General features: G+C 36.3%; 1 protein-coding gene across 1 annotated transcript in view; it reads right to left on the minus strand.

Moving 5' to 3' along the window:
• LOC106877334 (A disintegrin and metalloproteinase with thrombospondin motifs 16) overlaps window positions 1-23,863 on the minus strand; it is a 126,227-nt gene that overhangs the window by 36,404 nt on the left and 65,960 nt on the right. The window contains exons 7-11 of the mRNA XM_014926209.3: window positions 23,584-23,661; window positions 8,582-8,715; window positions 4,396-4,430; window positions 1,050-1,155; window positions 561-725 (exon numbers count right to left, since the gene is read on the minus strand). Of these exons, the coding sequence (XP_014781695.1) occupies window positions 561-725; window positions 1,050-1,155; window positions 4,396-4,430; window positions 8,582-8,715; window positions 23,584-23,661 (518 nt within the window). The remainder of the gene's footprint in view (window positions 1-560; window positions 726-1,049; window positions 1,156-4,395; window positions 4,431-8,581; window positions 8,716-23,583; window positions 23,662-23,863) is intronic.

Below are 23,863 nucleotides of genomic sequence, written 5' to 3' on the forward strand. Positions count from 1 at the left end.
TAGTCATGTATCACACTCATGCATTGAATAAATTCCTTAAGTACCAATATGATGTGATGCTGATACTACAAGACAAGAAAAGACTACTATGTGGTCAACCTGCTAGAAATAGCAGTGAAATTTTACTCAAAATACACAGTGCCTTATTAAAAAAGGACACACATCGGATAGTGTGGTCATGGGGATGCATTGTGCCTTGTGAAAAGATGGGATGGTCACAAGTAAAACAGCTTTGATTCCAGATTTGGCTCATCCCAGTTGACCTGGGGCTAAACAAAAACAACAACAACGATAATGACAATGACTATAGTAAGAAAAATTAAAACTGAAGTTAATAATTAGAGACTGGTAGAATTGGTAGATTGCCAAACTAAATACTTCAAGCTATTTACTTGTCTCTTTACTTTTGGAAGTGAAATCTTGCCAAGATAACTTTGTTTTGTTTCCATAGAGAGTCAGTAAAATAAAGTACCAGACAAATTTTGGACAATACATCTCTACCCATCCCAACATATATTATCCCTAAGGTAGAAAACTATATTTATATCCAATAAACTTACGACAGATCTTGCACAAATCTTTTCATTGTATTGATACTACAGCTAGAGAATAGAAAACTGTTTAGTTTTTGTGATGTTGATTGATTATTCACAACACTTGCTGACATAATATAGGAATCACTCTCAAGACAATCATTGTCTTCTCCATCATGTTTACTGCTCAAACTATAAAGAAAAATAAATATACAAAAATTAAAATTAAAAAGAAAAACAAAGAAAAATGTAAGATTAATTTTGGAGAGGCAAATAATAAAAATCAAAATTAAAATAAAACATTAAAATTGCTGAATATGGGTGTGAGGCATTTATCTAGAATATCTTTGTGATGATGGCCGTAATTGTTATCTGAAATGATTACTGTTGATTAAAAAATTAATTATTGTAAACAAAATGCCATTGATGATGGCTTTATATATTTAAATATTTAAGTAAAGTTATTAAATGTTCTCATTTTTATGAGGGTTTGATCCACTGCTCCTTGATCCATACCTGTGTCCAATTTCATGAGCAGCAATTAAGACTTCTGTGAAACCTCCATTTTGAACAACAACAGAAGCACTTCGCACTGTACACATTGCCCCAACATTTGCTATCCCTGAAACATGTAAAAAAAAACAAAAAAAACGTTAAAAACATTAATTTCTGTAGTAAAGCACAAGAAACCCCTGACAATAAATTATATACAACACCTGTATCTCCTATACATACATGTACACAGACATGCAAAAGTACATATCCACATACACATAATATACACATGTATTCTCATACATGCACACACACTCATACACACACACATATGCATTCACATGTGTATCAACAAATACTCACTTGCCATTAAAAACTACAATTATCTTTCAGTTAGTCAGAAGCCAAAGATATGAGTAGCCCACGTGTGTTTTGCCCTGGATCTCTCCAATCTTTTCTTATCTCTTTCTTTTCTTATCTCTTTCTTTTCTTCCTTGGACTTTCTGCTTGTATCCAACAAAGGCTGATGTCCAAAGTAATGTAACTTTTACTTCATAACTTTTTTCCTTCTTTGAGTGTTAACCTAATAAAATTAGCTATGAACGTCCCTTGGAATTTTGTTTTTCTTTTTTGTATTTGATCTTGTTTTTTTTTGTGATTTGGCTTGCTTAAATATCAGGTCATCCCATAAGTTCTGTCTGAATTTTGAATAAAGAAAACAAGTGATCAAACATGCATCTCCTCCAAGTGATCAAATGTTATATTTAATTGAAATTTAATCATCAATGTACTTTCCCTGATTATCTATGGCTTCCTTCCATCTATTTACAAACTGTTTAATCCCATCAGTGTAAAACTCTTTTGGTTTCAAAGCAAAGAACTCTGAAATGTCAGTTTCGACCTCCTCCTGGCTTGCGAAAGTTATGTCCCCCAAATGATTCTGTAAACTATGAAACAAATGATAGTCTGAAGGAGCAAGGTTGGGAGAATAAAGTAGATGAGGAATTTTTTTCCCAACCAAGCTCTTCGATCTTCTGTGATGTGATCTTTGCAGTGTGGGGTCGTGCATTGTCCAGATGAAACATCACTCCTTTTCGATTCACTAAAGTGGGTCTTTTTTCTTCAAAGCTTGATTCAAACACTCTAATTGCTGACAGTAAACTTGAGCCTTAATTGTTACATTAGGTGGTAACAATTCAAAGTGGATTACTCCTTTGCAATCCCACCAGATAGAGAGTAGAACCTTTTTCATCACCAGTCGCAAGTCTATCCAAAAAGGGTGAAATGAGTTTGCGAGAATGGAGAGAAGAGCAGATGTCAACTCAGGATTTGCGGTTGCTTTTGGACAATTCATGAGGCACCCATTTTCCAAGTTTAGGAATCTTTCCAAGTTGTTGAAGATGACGATGAACAGTTGTATGGTTTGAACTAAGCTTTATTGCCAATTCTTCAACTGGTAATGCAAGATTTTCTTCAAGTAATGCCTCAAGGAGCTTATCATCAAACACAACTGGACGTCCTGTTCGATCTTCATCTTCAAGGCTGAAATCTCCAGTTCTGAATTTTGCAAACCATCTTCTGCAAGTTCTTTCATTCAAGCATTCTTTCCCATAAATTGAGTGTATGTTTTGAGTCACTTCGGTTGCAGAGATTCCTTTATTGTACTCATAAAGCATTATGTGCCTCAAATGCTCTTTGGATACTTCCATCTTAAAAAGAGTTTTAATCAAAGAAATTTTAATTCTATTATTCTGTAAAATAATATTTAATTAGTTTAAATGTACACAAATGCACAAAAATAATTTTTAATTCCATTAGACATTCTAAAATACTATTAAATTTTATTCAGTCTTAAAAAAGGTAAACTCGAACAGAACTAATGGGATGACCTGATATATACAGTAATATCTCACTTTATGAGGACCTACTTAATGAAATTCCAGGTTTACAGGTTTTATTTTTCAGGCACAAGATCCAAATTTTGAAGTGCAAAAGTTTCTACTACCATAATAAATGCTTCTGTGTGTTACCGAGAAATTTATAGAAAGCATAAAAAAGCTTCTTCTAAGCAAACAACTCTAGACTTGTTTTTTAAAAAGAAATCTACAAATCCATCTATGAATGCTTGTGAATTGGCAATTGTGTCTACAAGTGATAGTATGCATGAATCTAGTATGAGTGAAAGTGATTCAGAAAATGATTATAATAATCATATTTTTTTTTATTATAAATGATCTTGACATTCTTTTTACATTACATAAAATATTCTTTCCATTCTACTGTTGTTTTATTGCCATTTATTTACAAGTATTATAGATTTTATAGGTAAAATATTTTTCTGGGAATGAATTATGATTCATAACATTGCTACTATGGGAAATTATTGCTCTGCTTTATGAGTCTTTGCTTTATGAGTGGCCTCCAGAAACAAATTAACTCGTATATTGAGGCACTACAGTATATTGTTTTGTAAATAAAAACACATGCATTGATTCTATTTCCCTTCTTTTTATTGTTAATGAACTAATTAATCAATTAACTTATTTGTCACATGACTAGTTGCTTGATTTTTTAATCAACCAATCATCTGGTTTGTCACAGTTCTTTCATTGCCATTTGTGACCACATCATTGAGATGGCTTCATTGCTTCAGCTCTGCAATGATGTATCCACACAAGATATACCAAGGCTTGTTATTGTATTTATACATTTTGGAATATGTATGAGAAATTGAGTGAGAGAGTATGTGTGTATCACTGGTGATGAGATTTCTTTGTTTCATTTGGTCAGTGGACACACTGGACTGTTACCCATGGACTCTTACAGGTACAGGGGCTCAATTCTAATCTATGTATATTGTGGCTTGCTGTCAATAGATACTAGAGGGTCTAGTGCATTGAATTGCCAAGCTGCCTACAATAATGCTATGAAGGCCCCAAGCATATGTGTATATGTACATGCATTTGGGTGAAGGAATCTGCTGGTCACTTAGTCCTATATGTTCATCAGATGTCTGTGATAGTGAGATTCTGGTTGACTAAATCAATTTTGATTCTCTACTGAAGCAAGTTTAATATTCTCCCCTGATCTAAAATCAATACCATTGCAGCTAATTTAAGAAGCGAAACTCTTGACTATTGTATTGTTTTCCTCTGGTCTATGATATTCTGTCTTTTAAACATTCTGTCATGATATTCAATCTTTTAAACATTCTGTCAATCAACATGTCTTGAATTTGTAGGTACCTTCTTTTCTTTGTAATTCATTATGCTACAGTAGTCACAAGCCTTGTTTGGGACAAAATGATTAATGAAGAAACTGTAACGAGCAAAACAATTGACTTCAAAATATGACAATAATTACTTACCAACAGTTGAAGAAACACCAGCTGAAATTTTGTATCTGCAATAAAAATTTTTCAACATTTTATATGGCATGAAATATATGCAATTGGAAAATGTTGATAAATTAATTGATGTACAAAGACCTAAAAAACTATGATGTATGGAGTATTAGAGTGAAGAATTGATGTAGAAAAACGTACACACTTACACACACAATACAATCTTCTTGCTCCTTCTTTCTTTGACATGTCAAGCATTCCCACCCACACTGTTTCAATCTCTACCCACACTGTTTCAATCAATCACTTCCTTTCTGTGCCTTCAATCACTGCTCTCTCTCCCTTCTAGTATATTCCATTCTAAACACCTTCCTTATCTGTTATCATTCTCAATGCACTCCCATATCTACCATCATGATCCACATAATCAGGCGTCGAAGTAATTGCAGGGCAGTGTGAGATGAAGTGTTTTGCTCAAGAACACAATGCACCACCCAGTCTCAAAATTGAAACTATAATCTTGTGATTGTGAGTGCAACACCCGAACCACTAGGCCATATATTATATATATATACATAAATATACACATACATCTATATCTATATCTATATCTATATTTATCTATCTGTCTGTCTGTCTGTCTGTCTGTCTGTCTGTCTGTCTGTCTATCTATCTATCTATCTATCTATCTGTCTGCCTGTCTTCTGAGTCTATCGTGACAATTACTCTGCCACCTTCCCTCAACCGGAAAGCAAGGCAGTCTTCATCGTACTGGTGGCCATGGTGAAAGAATGTGTGTGGTGGACTTGAACGAAAGGATTAGAGACAAACACTTACCTCTCTGGCCAATTGCTCGTCAACTTTTTCAAGTACCACTTGAAAAGGAAGGTGAGAATGGAGAGGCAGGTTTTGTGTCGTGAAAGTTTCAAAAAAAGGTGGGTGAATGTAGCAAAGATGGTACGTGCAAGTGATGAAACCACTGTAAATCGAAAAAAGAGAGAGAGAGAGAGAGCACTTTGCTCTAATGTGTTTATTCCCTCCATGCCTGAGGTTACCGTAGGCTTTTCCTTCCACAGATAAACCTAATCTTACTTTTTACATTTTTAAAACTCTTCTGTCATACACGATCCCTTTTGATCGTTTTTTTTTCCCCGATCCCTTTTGATCAGAATTTTACTGTTTTTCTTACTTTTCCCCTTTTCTTTCATTTTCGAAAAGAAAATCTCTACATTTGTATTTGTCCCCTCTGTGTTCAGCCCTGTGTGGCCAATAAAGAAAGTTATCTATATCTATCTATCTATCTATCTATCTATCTATCTATCTATCTATCTATATATATATATATATAGGCATAGGAGTGGTTGTGTGGTAAGTAGTTTGCTTACAAACCACATGGTCCTAGGTTCAGTCCCACTGCGTGGCACCTTGGGCAAGTTCTTCTACTATAGCCTTGAGTTGACCAAAGTCTTGTGAGTGGATTTGGTAGACGGAAACTGAAAGAAGCCCGTCGTATACATGTATATAGATATATATGTATGTGTGTCTGTGTTTGTCACCCCCAACATCGCTTGACAACCGATGCTGGTGTGTTTACGTCACCGTAACTTAGCGGTTCGGCAAAAGAGACCGATAGAATAAGTACTAGGCTTACAAAGAATAAGTCCTGGGGTCAATTTGCTCGACTAAAAAAGGCGGTGCTCCAGCATGGCCACAGTTAAATGACTGAAACAAGTAAAAGAGTAAAAGAGTATATATACACACATATTTCATCTGTATCATCATCTTCATTAACATCATCACTGTAACATCCACTTTTCCAGGCTTGGATGTGTCAGACAGTATTTATCGAGGCAGATTTTCTATAGCCAGACTCCTTTCCTTTCGCCAACCCTCACCCATTTCCAAGCAATGTAGTCTCAGAAAGACATGAAACTAAGTACAGTAGAACCTTGTTTTCGAACAACTCTGATTACGAATAAATCATGCTTTATATATAGATAGATATAGATATATATAAAGCATGATTTATTTGTGATCAGAAGTGTTCCTGTATTAAATGAATATGAGAAAGACAGGCGATAAAGTACGATTTATTCATGATCAGAGTTGTTTGAAAACCAAGATTCTACTGTATAGTGAGAGCAGATCTTCAAAAATACTATGTCTCAGGAGTAGATGACAATGAAGTAAGATGATTGGTGATTTGCTGTGCAGGAAAAGAGCTATTCACCACAATAAAAATGATGACCTAAAAGCATTGTTTGCTTGTAGCCCATTCTGCTACATCAAGCACAAACTATATCACATTCCCCTAACACTCAGCCCCCTCCCCTCACTCCTGTATGACACTATTCAGTGACTGTAATTGTTTGGGAGTACAATTGACACCTTTTTCTCACCTGAAACCTTTCATTCTCTATTATCATCCTCTCTTCCATTCCCACACTCTTCTCACTAAATACATCCTTTATGTGCCTTCAGATAGCTCTTTCTCTCTCTTCCATTTCTCTCATATCCACTATCATGCCCCACTCACAATACATGCCCCTATGTATCCCCATATCTCTCTCTCCATTGTTCCTATAATTTGTACACCATTCCCTTACCTTGTGCATCATCTCCCTACTTTATGATCTACCCATCTTCATGAGCCTATCAGCACCAGGCATAAAGCTACTTCTCCCACCCTAATTACCTACCATCCACTACTCAGTCATGGGGTCTTTTCTGTTTTCTTTTCTTGCAACATACATGTTGATCTTACAAGTGCCAGTGACAGGAAAAAAAGTACCCAGTACACACTGTAAAGTGGCTGGCATTAGGGTGGACACCCAGCCATAAATAACATGTCTAAGTTGACACTGGAGCTCAGTACAACCCTGTGGTTAGCCAGATCCTGTCAAACCATCCAACCTATGCTAGCATAGTAAACAGCCGGTAAATGATAATGATTAGGAGGATGAGGTAGATAGATAGATACAGATATAGATATATATACTCACAAACATATATAGATATTAGTTTGATCGGGAGGAAGGGGTAAGAAGTTAATTTTAATACCAGCAGTACCTGTGGAAATTTCATGGTTATTTTGAAAATTGTATAATGAAATAGTATATTTTTCTTCTGATGTAAATATTCACATAGGCAGTCTTGAAGGTGCAATCCTTCAATCAGTTTGTCTGTCTGTCTATCACATTCTATTTACATTTACATTTCTGTAAATGTATGTACCTGTCTACTCTAACAGTATGAATAAACATTTAAATCAAATAACTAAAAGAAAAAGAGACCTAAATAGTTGTGGTGCCCCAGCATGGCTTCAGCTATTGGGCTGCTACACATAAAAACGGTAAAAGTAACATCCACAGTTAGTTACTAAAGTTTTCACTTTGATTTAATTTAATTACACATCTGTCTTTCTATCTTCTCTCCATCAATGAATCTATCTATTCACATAGATACATCGATGGGTTGAAGATATAGAAACAGTTGAACATTAAAACCTGTAACAACTAAACTTTTATATTTATTGTCACTCCCAATATTCTATTATAGGACATTTAAAATCATGTAACTGCTTTCCACTCTTGCATTCCTTTCAGTCAACACCCACTCACTTACTCGCTGTCTATCTGTCTGTCTCTCTCCCCACTCCCTCTTCCCCCTCTTTCTCTGCCTCTTGCTTCAACTATATCACATGCCCAGCACCTTGCTTGTTTATATCTCATTTTTTCTACTTCCTACCTCTGTCTTCAACTAACTCACTACAAAACGCAACAGCAATACCTTTCTTTTGCCTTTCAAGGCTAACCCACCTCTCTCCATTTCTCTTTCTCCTCTCTCTTTGCCTTTCCTTTTAACTAACCACATGACAGTGTAACACATTTGGCCTTAGTGTATTAATATATAGATTATCAGCAACAAAGTAGAATTTGATAATTCAAGTCAGAATTAAATTATTTGGAAATAAACATAGTAAAGACAAAATAACAGAAATATTTAAAATACCAAATTCTTACATTATTTGAAGTATGTGACAAATTCCAGTGAACTTCATATAAATTTCTAACAGAAATAAAACCACAATTTTAATTTAGCTTCCCCCTAGTTTATAACTGGTATTTACTTTATTAATCAGAAACATGAAAGAGTTAATTCCATAAAGTATATTGATTTCTTCTAATGTGAAAAAAAATCTTTAACTTACGGTGAAAACATAACAACATGGTCAAAACTGGAGAAATCATTTTTCACTTCTTCAGCGAGAATATCTAGTGTGTGAGTACCATTGATATAAAATTTGCCCTTTTGATCTTTCAGATAATATTTATCAGCTTTACCCTGGAAAAGAAGACATAGTCAAATGTAAAAATTGTTTTAAGAGGGAATCTCCTTTGTATATATGTATGTATGTATGTATGTATGTATGTATGTATGTATGCATGTATGTGAGTGTATGTGTGAGTATGAGAATGTGTATGTATTTGTGTTTATGTGTGTGTATGAATGTCCATAAGTGAGTAGCAATGTGTATAAATGTGTGTGTGTGTGTGTGTGCTTGTACGAGGAGGTAACCAAAAGTAATCAGAAATGTTCTCTTTGGGACAAGCCCATGGTAGTTCAGGCTCCCACTGCTAGAAGTCACTTGACCTCGAGCATCAGTCTGCCAACAGGCATCATTGAGTGAAGTTGTACTGCCATATGGTGCATCTTTGTTTTGCAGTGTTTCTTCTCTGTTCGTCGATTTTTGAGATGGCCGAAATGTAGGAACAGTGAGCTTCTGCGAAATTGTTTTCTGCTGGGGAAAACAATGGCCAAAACAAAAGATCAAAGCAGTCAAAGCTGAATGAGTGTCATGAACTGAAAGAACAGTTGGAAGTTGGTCCAAACCTTTTTCCGAAGGTCATGACTGGTGATAGCTGCTGCTACGGTGACGACCCGAAAAACAAAGTAGCAATCAAATCAATGGAAGCATTCAATGTCACTATGCCTCCAAAACGTGCATCAAGTGAAGTCTAATGTCAAGACAATGCTGATTTGTTTCATCAATGTGAAAGGAATTGTCCATGCAGAATTTGTTCCTCCTAGTCAAACTTCTAACCAGACATTTTACTTGGCAGTTCAGAAGTGTTTGTGAGATATGGTGAGATGAAAACGCCCCAACCTGTGATAAAGTGGACAGTGGTGGTTTCATCATGACGTGGTTGCATACACTGCCTTGAGTGTGAGATAGTTTTTGCCAAAAATGCCATGCCATCAATTACCCACCCTCCCTATTTGCCTGATCTTGCTCCCTGTGACTTTTTCTGTTCTCCTGAATGAAAAAAAGTCCTTAAAGGAAAACGTTTTGCAGATGTGGAAGAAGTAAAGAAAAAAACGACAGAGGCGTTAAAAAGGCATCACTTTGCAAGAGATCCAGGACTGCTTCAAGCAGTGGAAAATGCATCTGGACTGATGCATTGCTTCGAATGGAGAGTACTTAGAGGTGTAAACATGTAAAACTAGGTGAATAAAATAATATCGCAAAATTCCAATTTCTTTTGGATATCCTTTTGTATGTGAATGTCTGTAGCTCAGTATATATGCATGTGTGCATGCACATGTATACATGCATATGCATTTTGGGTTTGTAACACATAGCAAGTTTTATATTGTATTTTGGGTCAAAGCGGGCCACCATAAATGTTTTGTAACCAAACTCATGACTTGACTAAATCACACAATTATGATCAAGAAACAAACTATGACACTTGTCCAACAACAGATCCCTTATAACCCTGGCATAACTTATTTAGGACAATAAATTCATATCGAAACTGCCCATGGGCATATGGCGTGGTGGTTAAGGCACGGGCTGCTAACCCAAAGATTCCGAGTTCGATTCCAATAATAATAATAATAATAACGTCGAAAATTACCTTAGGAATGAGAACCCAGGTTTGAAATTTCTCCAAGACACCTGAAGAAGGCTGGAAGGTATATCAGCCGAAACGTATTAACAACAAACAAGATGAGGACAAATATCCGTCGAATGTAAATTATGTAAATAATGTACATAATTCCTTATCTCTTAAATATAGAACTAAAACTGAGAGGAGGTGTATCAAAGATGAGAAAGTGTGCATAATTACCAAGGGGTTAAATTAGCATAACAACAATAACCGCAATATTATAAATATTATCATTTTGGTTTGGCTTAGGTTCGGCCATATTTCTGGTAGGATTTATGTGGGTTGCAGGTTACTACCTGTAACCTTAGGTATCCACAAGTTTTCAGCAGTTTTTCTAGTGCTTAGAACCCTCCTGATAATGCTTGCTGTCCCTAAGAGACAAACTTTCTGTAGGCATTCTATTTCAATCTCAGGCATTTTATTTCAATCTCAGGTATTTTATTTCAATCTCAGGCATTTTATTTCGATCTCAGGCATTTTATTTCAATCTCCTTCAGCCATTTGTCTATATCTTTGCTTACTGTTCCCAATGCACAAATTATTATAGGTATGACCTTTACTGTTCTCATGCACCAAATTCTTCCTATTTCAGATTTTAATGGTTTGCATTTATCTTGTTTTTCTTCCTCCTTCTTTATAATCCTGGAATCAGACGGGCATGATAGGTCAATTAGTAAGTAACTTCACTTTTCCTTATCAATAATTGTCAATTACTTTCTAACTTCTTGTCTGTTTGAATAGGAAAGTCCCACAAAATCTTACATTTCTCTAACTCCAGTATTCTTTCAACTCAATGATTGCACCATGTATTTCCAGCTTCAAATTCCCATTTCTGGCTCAGTTTCCAGTGTAAAACTTTTACAACCTGGTCATACCTCCATTTCTTATATTATTCCTGTGCCAGCTAGGGGCATTCTGTTCCAATGTGTGCCACTGTCTCGTTCCAAGTTCCACAGGCTCTACATTTTTCTGACACATTCTCTCCATATACATTCTTTTCTCAAGTTGTTTGTTTTTAATGCTTAATCTTGGGCTGCTACAATTAGGTTCCCTGTTTCTTTTTTTAATTGCCTCTTTTTTAACCAAGCTCAGGATATTGTTCCACATACGTCTTTGGTGACTCCCCAAAATTGGCCATACCAAGGTTTCTCTTTGATCTGTCTGACTTGCTCTCTTTGTATTTCCTTTTTGTCCTTTTCTCCTATTATGCCCTTCACCACCTGTTCTTTATTCACTGTCATTAGTAGTATTTCTGTGCTGCTCTGTAAATACTCTACTAGGCTTTTTCTTTCCATTTGTACACATTCTTCTACTGCTATTAAGTCTCTTCCATCCTGGTCCTTCCTCAAGTACAGTCAGTTGACATCGGCTTTCAGTAGTTTTTCTGTCAAGTTTCTTTATATTGTTTTTGGTCCAGTCTATAATTCCAACTCCATATCTAAATCAGGGCACTGCTCTTGAATTTACTGCTTCAATGAAATTTTTGGAATTTAGTTTTGACAGTAATAATTTTCTTACTCTCCTTGTGTACTCCCTACTGGTATTTTGTTTCATTTCTTCATTTTTTTATTTCTTATGTCGTCTGCTTCCAGTATTCCCAAGTACTTATACCACTGTCTTTTCTCAACCACTCTCATTGTTTGCCCATTTGGCATTTCAATTCCTTGGCCTCTTTCAAATCTTCTTCATTTCATTCTCAATATAACACACTTTTCTATCCCAAATTCCATACCTATGTCATTTGAGGAAATGCAGATGGTACATAGAAGACTTTTATGCTGTTTCTTAGTTTTCACATAAACCTTTATATCATCCATGGAAAGGAAATGATTTATCTGACCATTTCCTTTTCCCAAATCGTAAGCAATTTTAACTTTTCACAGTATCAAAGTGAGCAGTATCATGGCAAATACGAATAGTAATAGAGATAAGCTATCACCATGTTCCATATCTGATTTTTGTTTTCCTCCAATCAATTCAGTATTCCAATGTTTCATACTTTCATTAAGTATTTTCTCCATGTCTTTTTGCTATTCCAAACATACTCATTGATAAAGTTATCCAAATGTATGATACCATGTCATATGCTTTTTTGTAATTTAGCCATACTAATTTCAGCCCCGTCAATCTGCATCTACAATTTCTAATTATCATTTTATCAACTAATAAGTGATCTTTTGTTGCCCTACTTTCCAGATGGTTGTATAACTCTTCCACCAAGACACCGGTCATAAGCGTCCACATTAGTGGTTAAACAGGTTATAGGCGAAAAATTGATGCCAAGTTCCTTTTCAAGGTATCCTTGAGGTATAGCAGCATTCATCCACTTGTCATCCAAGCAGGAATGTGCCCATGCTGTAGGCAATCATCCAGTTGCAGAGCAATCCTTTCATGCAAGTGTGTGAAGTTCTTCAGCCAATAACTTTGTACTCCATCTGAGCCTGGTCCTTTCCAATTTGTTATTTTTTTAAACTTCTGTCTCACTGTATATAGATAAATTCTGATGTCTTTTGTCTTGGTACAGCTGCAAGTTGCCTTTCCACCTTTGTTAGTTACTCTGCACTTTCTTTGTCTTGCCAGTCTGTTCCACAGCCTTCCCCCAAATTCTTTACTTTCTTCTGCATCTGGAATTAGTTCTTGGTGTTGGTCTCATTTTTTTTCTTCAAATAGATGCCTTATATTTGATTGGAACAGTCTATTCTGTTTGAAACCTTTGCTACTAGCATCACATCCTTTCAATTTGTCCTTTAATGCTGTCACTTTTTTGTGTCAATTCTTCATGTACTTTTTGTTTTCTCCTTTCTTCTAACCTGTACTGTCCATTCAATTTTTTGATTACTGCCTTATTCTTGAGCTCCCTTCTCATTATCCTATTCAATTTACTCCAGTTTCATTCATGTTCTCTTCTTCCAGTTTGGTTCTTTCCATTCATTTGCTTTTATATCTTCAGTTTTTGCTTGTTACTTACTATGTTAGCTGTGGCATTATTATTATTATTATTGAGGGTGCATGGTCTATTGGTTAGGGTATTGCACTCACAATTGTGAGATTGTAGTTTCAATATTAAGACTGGATGGTGTGGCATGTTCTTGAGCAAAACACTTCATCTTCATTGTTTTGCAATCACTTCAACACCTGATATGTAGTATGCCGTGCACCTGTTCAGGTGAAGTTGATTTGATGGAGGGAGTGAGCTAATGTACAGCACATACATTTGATCACTGTAAACAAACCCTTTGTGCAGGTTGTTTGGCAAAAGCTTAGCACTTATTCCTCATCTTTGACAGAAGAGTCAATCATTGTTATTCAGTAATCTTATTTTTATTGCATGTGTTCACTGCACTACTGAGTGCAGCTCCATGTGCTTTGGGTATGTACTGTGGTTTATTTTGGAGTTGTCTTTTTCGCTGTATTGAAAGTGCTTTACGAAGGATGTGTGCAGTGCCTAGTAGTGGTATTTTCTGTACATCATATATATTCATAAGAGTAGTGCTATTTTCTGTATATTATTATTATTATTATTATTATTATTATGATATGTTTGGTTTTTGCTTTCTATTTGTACAAGTTGACTCCAAGTCTCATCCAAAAACCTCAAGAGACAACAAGTTAGAAGTCTGAGTTGGTGTTATGACTAGGGTGCCATATTTTTGGTTTTGCAAGAAGTATTGTTGCAGAGAATTTCTTTTATTCTTTTATTTGTTTCAGTCAAGTGACTGCAGCCATGGTGGAGCACTGCCTTTTGTCGAACAAATTAACCCCAGGACTTATTCTTTGTAAGCCTAGTACTTATTCTATTGGCCACTTTTTGCTGAACTACTAAGTTATGGAGACGTAAACACACCAACATTGGTTGTCAAGTGATGGTGGGGGGACAAACACAGACACACAAACATCTATCTATCTATCTATCTACAACGGGCTTCTTTCAGTTTCCATCTACCAAATCCACTCACAAGGCTTTGGTCAACCCGAGGCTATAGTAGAAGACACTTCCCCAAGATGCCACACAGTGGGACTGAAATCAGAACCATGTGGCTGGTAAGCAAGCTACTTACCAAACAGCCACTCCTCCACCTAAGAAAACATAAGAAAATTAGAAGTTCGTTTTAAAAGTAATTTGGTTATAAGATGATAGGCTGATGTTAAGATGACAGTAAAAGGTGTTTGCTATTATGTACATTTAAAAGCATTTTGATATTGTTTAGCAATTAAAATGTTTTGGGGATTATATAGATAATATTTTCATAGGATATGAGCAGTTCCCACGAGCACTATTTTTAAAATTTCTTCCATATTTGGATTTCCTGGTATCTGGGAAAGGTAGAAATCAGCCCCGTATTGTTTTAGTCTTGAGGTTCCACATTTTATCAATTTCTGTTTCAAGATCTTTATACTTGCCCAGGTTTTGATAGATCTTGACAAGTACATTTAGGGTTAAGGTTAGGTCAATTAGGACAGTCATATTAATGAGGCATGATTTTTGTCTGTAATCCTTCAATATAATGTCTTGCCTATCATTGTGTCAGTTTGAACAGTAAAGTTCCAAAGGAGTAAGATGTGATTATTTTTAAGCACTGGAGGTGGTTTGTGTTCCCACCAGTTCTTATCATGGGGCAGGTCCAAGTCTTTGCAAATTACCCAGTGAATATGCTGTGCTGCTCTATCATACCTGCTGAGTTACTCTGTAGGTGCAAGAATGCTGCACATGGACACAGCATGATTGATGGTTTCATTTTGTTGTTTACATACACAACATGTTGAGCTACTGCCATTCTTTAAGATGTTAGCTTTGTACACAGGCATTGATATTGGGCCGCTATGATTTTAAACCAGAAGATTGTTGATTTTAAGTCAGAAGACACTAACCATTGATGAGTAAGGGCTTTGTCAACATCAGCATTGTTAGCTCTCTTTGGGTATTTGCCATTGAGAGATCTTTCTTGCCATTTATCAGTAAGAATATCTAAAGCAGCAATTTTAGCAAGGGTCTTCATATACTTAGCTTTTTCTGTGCTTGTTTTCAGTGCATCTAACTCTGGGATTTGTTTATTTGGAATTAACTTAGATATTTCTTTGCCTTTTTTGTTACTGAAGTATGTTTTCATGCTTTAAGACAAGTTTTAGCACCCAATCATCAGGGTTTTTCAGGTAAGTGTTTAGGCCAACTGAGGCAATCTTCATTGTCAATTCCAGTTATGTGAGTTCATGGCCACCCTCTTTTCTTGGTGGGTAGAGTCGTTCTATATCTGCCTTAGGGTGGTGCATTCTATGCATTGTCAGCAATTTTCATATTTTTCTGTCAAGATTACAGATTTTAGTAATTGATCAGTTAATGATACTGAAACTTTAAGTCACAACTAGTATGGCTAAAGTATTGATTACTTCGATCCTGTTTCTTGCGTTCAGCTCTGTCTTGAGTATTGCCCTTACCCCACTGATCTTTTCCTTCATCAGTGAGTTTGATTCCATCACCTTTAAATACACCTTGGTATTTGTAGCTCCCTGCTGGTTCTAACTCCTTTATAACATTCTGTTGTTCAGGATTAACATTGGATGTTTTTATCATTTTTCCCTCTGATAAAGTTAGCTTTTGCACATTTATCTTGGCCAAATTCCATCCTGATGTCATCACTGAACTGTTTTACAAGTGCCAGTAAACCATGTAGTTGTTGGTCATCATTTTAAATCATCCATGTAGAAGAGATGATTTATATTTTGATCAAAGATTTTATAGCCATATTCTACATTATTGGGTAATTTTGAAAGAGGTATTAAGGCTAAAGAAAAGAGGAATGGTGATAGAGAGTCACCCTGGAAAATGCCACATGAAATTCTTACATCCCCAGCATTGAGAGATTCATTGTCGCTATTCAAAGTTAGTGTTGTTTTCCATGATCTCATACTTACAAATAAGAAGTTTCACAGAGTAGGTGCTATTTTATAAATTTCCAAACATTTCTCAATCCAGCTATGTGGTAGACTGTCAAAGGCTTTTTTATAGTCTATCCAGGCCTTTGATAAGTTCTTGTGTTGTTTGTGACAATCTTTCAAAATCATCTTATTGATGAGTAGCTGATTTATACAACCATAGAACCCACGTTTACATCCTTTTTGTTCATTAGGGAAGATGTCACTTTCTACTGAGAAGTTACAGGTGTTTTCAGCCAAGACAGATGTTAATATTTTATATGTTGTTGTTAAACAGGTTATGGGTCTAAAATTTTGTGGTTCATTTGTTTCTTCATTTTTGGAAGTAGAAATGTAAAAACCATTAACTAGCCAAGAGGGAATCATATTAGGTTGCTGGAAAACATTGTTGTAAAGTTTTGGCAGCAGTTCATGACTCTCTTGGAGGGTGTTCAACCAGAAGTTAGGAATTTTATCCTTTCCTGGAGACTTTTGTTTGCTTGATTTCCTGAGAGCAGATATTACATCCTCTACCTTGATACTTTCCCACGTTTGCTCTTCTAAGAAGGCTGAGTCAGTAGATATTCTATCAATCCAAGGGGCCTTTTTATTGTGTGGTTTTTCTTCTGCCCAAATTTTATTCCAAAATTCCTGCACTTCTTTTGATGAGACAGACTTTACTGTAACTGATATTTTACCTATCTTCATGTAAAAACGTTTTGAGTTATTTTTAAACATGCTGTTGTCCTTGAAAAACCTAGTGTGCTTTTCATACCTTGTCATGTGGGCGGCTTTAGCAGATACCTTTTACTTGATAGTTTCTGTAGTGGTACCGATGTTTAGTATGGATTTTATATATGTTTTCTTTAATTTTTGGATTTTTATTGTCCAGACTTAAAGTTTTTTAGACATTCTATGTCAACTCTTGCAAAATAGGCTTTTTGTGAGAATATTAGCATTTTCTAATCTTTTCACCACATAGAATTGTTGAGATCTTAGCAGATGCATAGTACAGGTGGTTGAGATCTGCAATATCAACATCATCAACTGAAATTATATCTTTAGTTGCAAAGTGGATTTTACCAATTAGTTTCAGGTTTTGGTTAGAGTTGTAAATTTTGGGGATTGTGTCACATTCATTCATACTGGCTTCTTTAACTTTTAGTCATTCAAGCATGATTTGATTTTTAGATCATCTAGTTCAGTTGGGTAAATTTGTATGTGACTTTCATCATCTATTTGATTTCATCTTCCTTGATACTTATGACTGGTTCAGAGAGTATTTCACTTTGCTTATCAGTTACATTGACTCTTTCTATCATTACTGCATTTTCACCAGACCTTGGTTGGTCTGTAATTATTTCTTCAGTAGTAACTTCCTTAGCTGCATCTTTGTTCCTTTAATCCCTTATTGATTGTTTAATCTGGTCAATCTCTAATTCAGTTAGTAATTTCTTTTTTAAAATGTTTCTTCTCATGTTGGTAAGTTTGTTACTATCTATATAAGATCTTACTTCAAGGTGCTTCTCTCTCCAATTTAGGTAGGTTTGTTCAGTATTGGATTTACAGTTTAGGTAGGTTTGTTCAGTATTGGATTTACAGTTTAGGTAGGTTTGTTCAGTATTGGAAATACATGGCACAGTAGAAGGCCTTAAGAACTTCTTTATTATCTTCCTGTACCATATTTCATTCCTTTTCTATTTATTATTTGATGATGAGTATGGATGATTATCTGTTGGAATGTTCTGGTTGTGGGGTACTCCCAGTTCCTTTGTTTCAAGAAGATTTGAACCAGTAGCTGATTTTTCACCCCCAGTCTGGTTCCTCGATTCTTGTTGACCTGGGTGATGGCCAGTCCATTGTGAATTTTGCTTTATCATTGAGATATGAAGAGCTTGAACATTGACATTAGGGGATGAACCTGTCTGTTTAGCATTAACTTTTTAAGACAACACCACCTCTGAGTTCTATGAATGAAAACGTTTCTTGTAATGTAATTTCATAAGGCTAACAAAATGGTATTTGCCTTTATTTTTTTTGTTGACAGATTTATCTCTGGGCATTTAAACTCAGGGATTGCTCACTCTGCCTGTGTTAATTCAGAGAAAATTGTTTTATGTGTGTATGTCTGTTGTGTAAATTTCATGTAGTTGTGTAAACATTGGAGTGTAAGTGTAGCCTTATGGGTATTAATATGTATACATGATTGTATAGACATTCGAGTGTATGCGTAATTAATCAATTTACATAATTTATTATTGTTGTTGTTGTTATTATTATTATTGCCTTTGCACAGCTTCTAACGCTGGAGATGTACTACAGTATCAGCTGTTCACTACCAGTGAACTAAGATAACACCTCTTATTTTTCGAGCACCTTCCAGAGTATTCAAGCGGTTCCAAGCAGCACTGTTTTCTGCAAGTGCTCCACCCTTATTGCAGCCCCTATTTCTTCCACATACTTCTCGAGATTTTTGCTCATTGTTCCAATGGGCTCCGACAATTATTGGTACTACTGCTACCTTTTTCCTCGATCACAACTACTTAACTTCCCAAGCTAACCTGGCATATCTCTCGACTTTTCTTTCTTCCTTATCGCATACCTTGTCAGCTGGGCATGCTATGTCTATGATCTAGCATAGTTTGTTTTCTTTCTCAGTTAAGACTATGTCCAGCTTCTTATTCTCAATCTCATGGTTGCACTGAATCATAAAATCCCATAGGATGTTTGTACTTCTATTTTCGACAATGCCTTCAGGTTTGTGGTCATATCAATTTTTTGCTTTGTCAAATCCACACTTGTTGCAATTTGTCCAATGGACAAGCCTGGCTATATTGTCATGGCATCTCTTATATTCCTTCTGGGCTAGTGGCGTACATTGGCTGGTAATATGCCATACGGTTTAATCGTTTTGTCCACAGATTCTGCACTTATCACTTTCTGATGTGTTGTCTATTCTGTATTTTATGTTGTTTGTTCTTAGTGCTTGTTCTTGGGCAGCACAGATTCGAGCCTCCGTTTCCGGTTTTAAATCACTTTTAGTCATCCACAGCCATCTTTTTTCTCTGCCTGTCTTATCTTCCAACATCCCTATGAAATTGACCATACATTCTTTTCTTTACCCACCTATTTTCAGTTTCATCCTATACAAGCCTGACCTTCCTACTTCTAATAGTAGCAGTTCTGTGGCATTTTTTACATACCATGCTATGTTGTTTTCTTCTGCTCTAATGCTGTGTTCGCATCCAATAAGTCCTCTTCCCCCTCATTTCCTTGGTACATACAGTCTGTCTGTGTCACTTTTTGGGTGGAGTGTCCCATATCTAGTTAGCAATTTCCTTGTCTTTCTGTCTAAGCTGTTTAGTTCATCTACTGTCCATGCGATTACTCCTGCTCCATATCTAAGGAGTGAAACCACCCAGGTGTTGATAGCTTCAATCTTATTTCATCCATTTAATTTCGACTTAAGGATCAGTTTCAGTCTACGCAAGTACTCCACCTTAAATTTTTCTGTCATTTCTTTCTCCATCAATTTATCCATTTCCAAAATCCCCAAGTACTTATCTCCCATCTCTTCTATCTGCTTCATAACCTCCCCTGACGGTATTGTTAGCCTGTCCATACATTTGATTTTTCCTCTCTTCAAGACTAACACACCACACTTTCTCAATCTGAACTCCATTCTGATATCAGCACTGAAAGTATACACTGTATCAACGAGGGAACTGACTTGGGCTTCATCTTTACCATAAAGTTTCAGGTCATCCATGAATAACAAATGGTTGACTTTTTGTTGGCGGCGTTTGAATACATACCCAGCTTTTGCTTTTCTTAGTGGTATCGAGCACAGTACAAAGATCAGTGGGGACAGGCAGTCCCCTTGGAAGATTCCCTTCCTGATTTTCACCATCCCTAAACTTCTTCCATATGCTGTCAGGTCCGTCCTCCAATTTGCCTCCACCTTACTCCACCTTAAATTTTTCTGTCATTTCTTTCTCCGTTAATTTTTTCATTTCCAAAATCCCCAAGTATTTATAGCCCATCTCTTCTATCTGCTTCATAATCTTCTCCAACAGTATTGTTAGTCCGTCCATACATTTGATTTTGCCTCTCTTCAATATTAACACACCACATTTACTCAGTCCGAACTCCATTCTGATATCAGCACTGAAGGTATATTATTATTATTGTTGTTGTTGTCGTCGTCGTCGTTGTTATTATTATTATTATTATTATTATTATTATTATTATTATTATTATTATGTTTTTTTTTTCTTCTTTCTTCAAATTTTTTCCCATTTCTCGCCGAGTGTTTTCCGTACACCTAGGGCAGAGAAATGTTGTATGCATTCCCAATTTACACACGCAAATTCATAGGTAAAATATGTATTTATAGATGTTGTTTTCACAGCGATAATGCTCTTCTTAGTACATGAGTCGTTCCAGTTAGCACGATTTTTTGCACCTCCTGTAGAGATGGTAAGCCTGGTATCATTTTCAAATAGATTTCAGTACCTTTTTTTATCATTCCTAGAGATCCTACAATCACTGGTATGGTAGTCGCCTTGAGGTGCCACATTTTTTCAATTTCTATTAGTAAGTCTTTATATTTACTGATCTTGTCAAATTCTTTCGCTGCTATATTATGATCACAGGGAATACTCATGTCAATTAATAAACACGTCTTCTTTGTCTGATCTTTTATGATGATATCCGGTTTATTAGCTTTTATAGCCTTGTCAGAATGTACGGGGAAGTCCCAGAGAATCGATACATTTTCTCCCTCAGTCACAGCTTCAGGATGGTGTTTATACCATTTGTCAGTGCTTTTGATTTTATAATGCTGACATATTGTCCAGTGTAAATACTGGCCAACTCTGTCATGTCTTGCTTCATATTCTACAGGTGCTAACACTCTACATCCTGAGATTAGGTGGTCTATAGTTTCAATCGCATCGTTACAAAATTGGCATTTTGGGTCAGCTCCATTTTTTATCACATTGGCTTGGTAGTTCCGGGTTAATAAGCTTTGGTCTTGAGCAGCCAATATGAAACCTTCACTCTCTGCTTTTTGCTTTTAGCCCTGAACGTTATTATTATTATTATTATTATTATTATTATTATTATTATCATTATTATTATTATTATCATTATTATTATTATTATTATTTGTGTCTGGAGCACGAGGATGTTTGTTCATGGCTCATAAGTTTTCTTTAAAATTTGTTGTTTTATTAGTTGGTATTCCAAATTTTACTGAACTATCAACTAAATAACCCAGCTCACTGCAAATGGGCGAGCTGGTCTGGTGAAAATTCACCCTTTAAGGACAAATTTTGAGATTTAAGATTGCAAATTTAACGTTTTTAAAATAAACAATATCAATGTGGCTTTCTAAATCAAAGGAAGTAAAGGCTGTTGGAACAGCCACTATGACATTATTTTCCCACCACTAGTTGATGTGGCTGAAAATCAAAGTATAGACAACAGCTGCAGCAGTAGCAGCAGCAACAACAACAACGAAAACAGCAACAACAACAACAACAACAACAACAACAACAACAACAACAACAACAACAACAGCAGCAGCAACAGCAACAGCAACAACAGCAACAACAACAACAACAACAACAACAACATCAACATCAACAACAACACCAGCACCAAGAACAGCAGCATCCAAAACAACAACATCAACTGAAAGAGCAGCAGGAGAGATCCATTCAACAACGTCACCAGACAGCACCAACAAGCTTTCATGCGTATTTCGGTGGATATGAGATTTACTTATCTCTATGCCAACCGAGAATGGGAGATAGAACTGCAGTATTGTTCAGGAGAGGTATGAACTTCAAGACAATTTTCCAGGACCCCGAAGGTAAGTGGTCCTGGATGTGAACAGTAGCAATGGGGGGGGGGGGGGTCCTTCAGACTGGAGGCTATTATGCTCCAACAAGGGCAGGACAACTAGATGTCTGAAGGTTTTCCTGGGAACATCTTGACCTTTAGTACTAATGTGTGGCTGGAATGTCATCTTGGATGCACATTTAGATTGCATAGATGTTAAAAGAGGGGAGGGTGTACAAACCTTGCAAACCTGTTCATATGTTTCCAACTGTCTGACAGGTGCTGAATGGATTTCTCAAATGTGCCAGTGTGGACATGGATGAACTGCTTTGGGTCATATAGGTTGTATCTAGATAGCGTATTCTATAGGCCAGTAGATAAGGATTGTATAAGTTGCCTACTTTTTAAAATCATCAGCTACACAGATAACAAATTTGCAATCTGCACCGTCAACCTAGATAAACTCTGTAGGCAGGGACCTGGTTACTGGAAGCACTTTACTTGACTGTTTGAGACAATGGCAGTCCAAATCACAAGATGGACTTCAGTACCTACTTTGACAGCATGCCACTACTCTTGGCAAGGGAGATGAAGCATTGTGAAAAGCTGATAACAGCCATGGAATTATGGGATGCAATGATGGGCTGCATGGGGGGAAAATTGCCTGGTTTGGATGGTCTGCCCTACAAGCTTTACTTTTATATTCCAAATTTGTTTGGCAGTATCTTAGCAGATATCTACAGCAACTGGCAGCAGAATAAGAGAATTCCTAGTTCTGTGAGTTATGGAGCAGTGATACTGCTGAGAAAGGACTCAAACAAGGGGGAATCAAATAGAAAATTTTAGATCCCTAACGCTGCTGAACACAGACTTCAAAATTCTTGCTGAGGTGTTAGTAAAGAGGTTTCCATGAGCAGTTTATAAAGCACATGTGGATTTCTGGAAGGATGTCAACTATTTTAACAACTCTACAGCCAAGACAGACTAGTATGAGCACCAGTTCTTCACTTTTCAGCATTGTCACTACTCCATAACTCACAGAACTAGGAATTCTCTTATTCCTCACAGAACTAGGAATTCTCTTATTCTAGTGACAGCACATGACGGTAGCTATTCAGCATAAATCCACAAGTCAGCACTACTCGGGCACTGGGCAAGTGTATACAGGATGGTTTCATTGCAATGCATACATTCTAGGCAGACCCAGCTGTTAGCATTTCTTTGCTTTTAGAGTTTATCTTGAACTGGCAATGTTCTCCAGTAGCACTCCTTGATCCAGGATTGCAGCTCTCTTAAAGAGACAATCTGTGGAAATGAAAAGTGGTGATCATACCTGTTCATCATTGATGAACTGCTGGAGATATTGCAGCCTTAGTATGTAACTGTGGATCATCAGCCATGGCATGCTCAGTCCCCCACTCAGTGAGTGATGATAGCAAATAGTGCATCTGACCAGTGGAATGTGTTCCTAACCTAAAATTAAAAAAATGTTGATACTTACTTGAAGTGCAACAATACCCATCAGCTTGACAGAAAAACTGACGTCCTTGTCTTGTATATTTCTGTACAAGTTGTCAATCTAAGGAAATAAATTTATGACTTTGATTGGTGTAACATATATTTACAAATACACAAAAAATTGAAAACTAACATCTCTACTTCCTCTCTCACTTCTCCCCATCTTCCACTCTCACATATCTTCCTCCACTCTCACATCTTCCCTCCACTCTCACATTACCCCTCCATTTTCACCTCTTTCTTCACTCTCTCGTGTCTCTCTC

The sequence above is a fragment of the Octopus bimaculoides genome, chromosome 5 (genome assembly GCF_046866305.1).
Source record: "Octopus bimaculoides isolate indiv1 chromosome 5, ASM4686630v1, whole genome shotgun sequence".
In the NCBI taxonomy this organism is placed as follows: domain Eukaryota; kingdom Metazoa; phylum Mollusca; class Cephalopoda; order Octopoda; family Octopodidae; genus Octopus; species Octopus bimaculoides.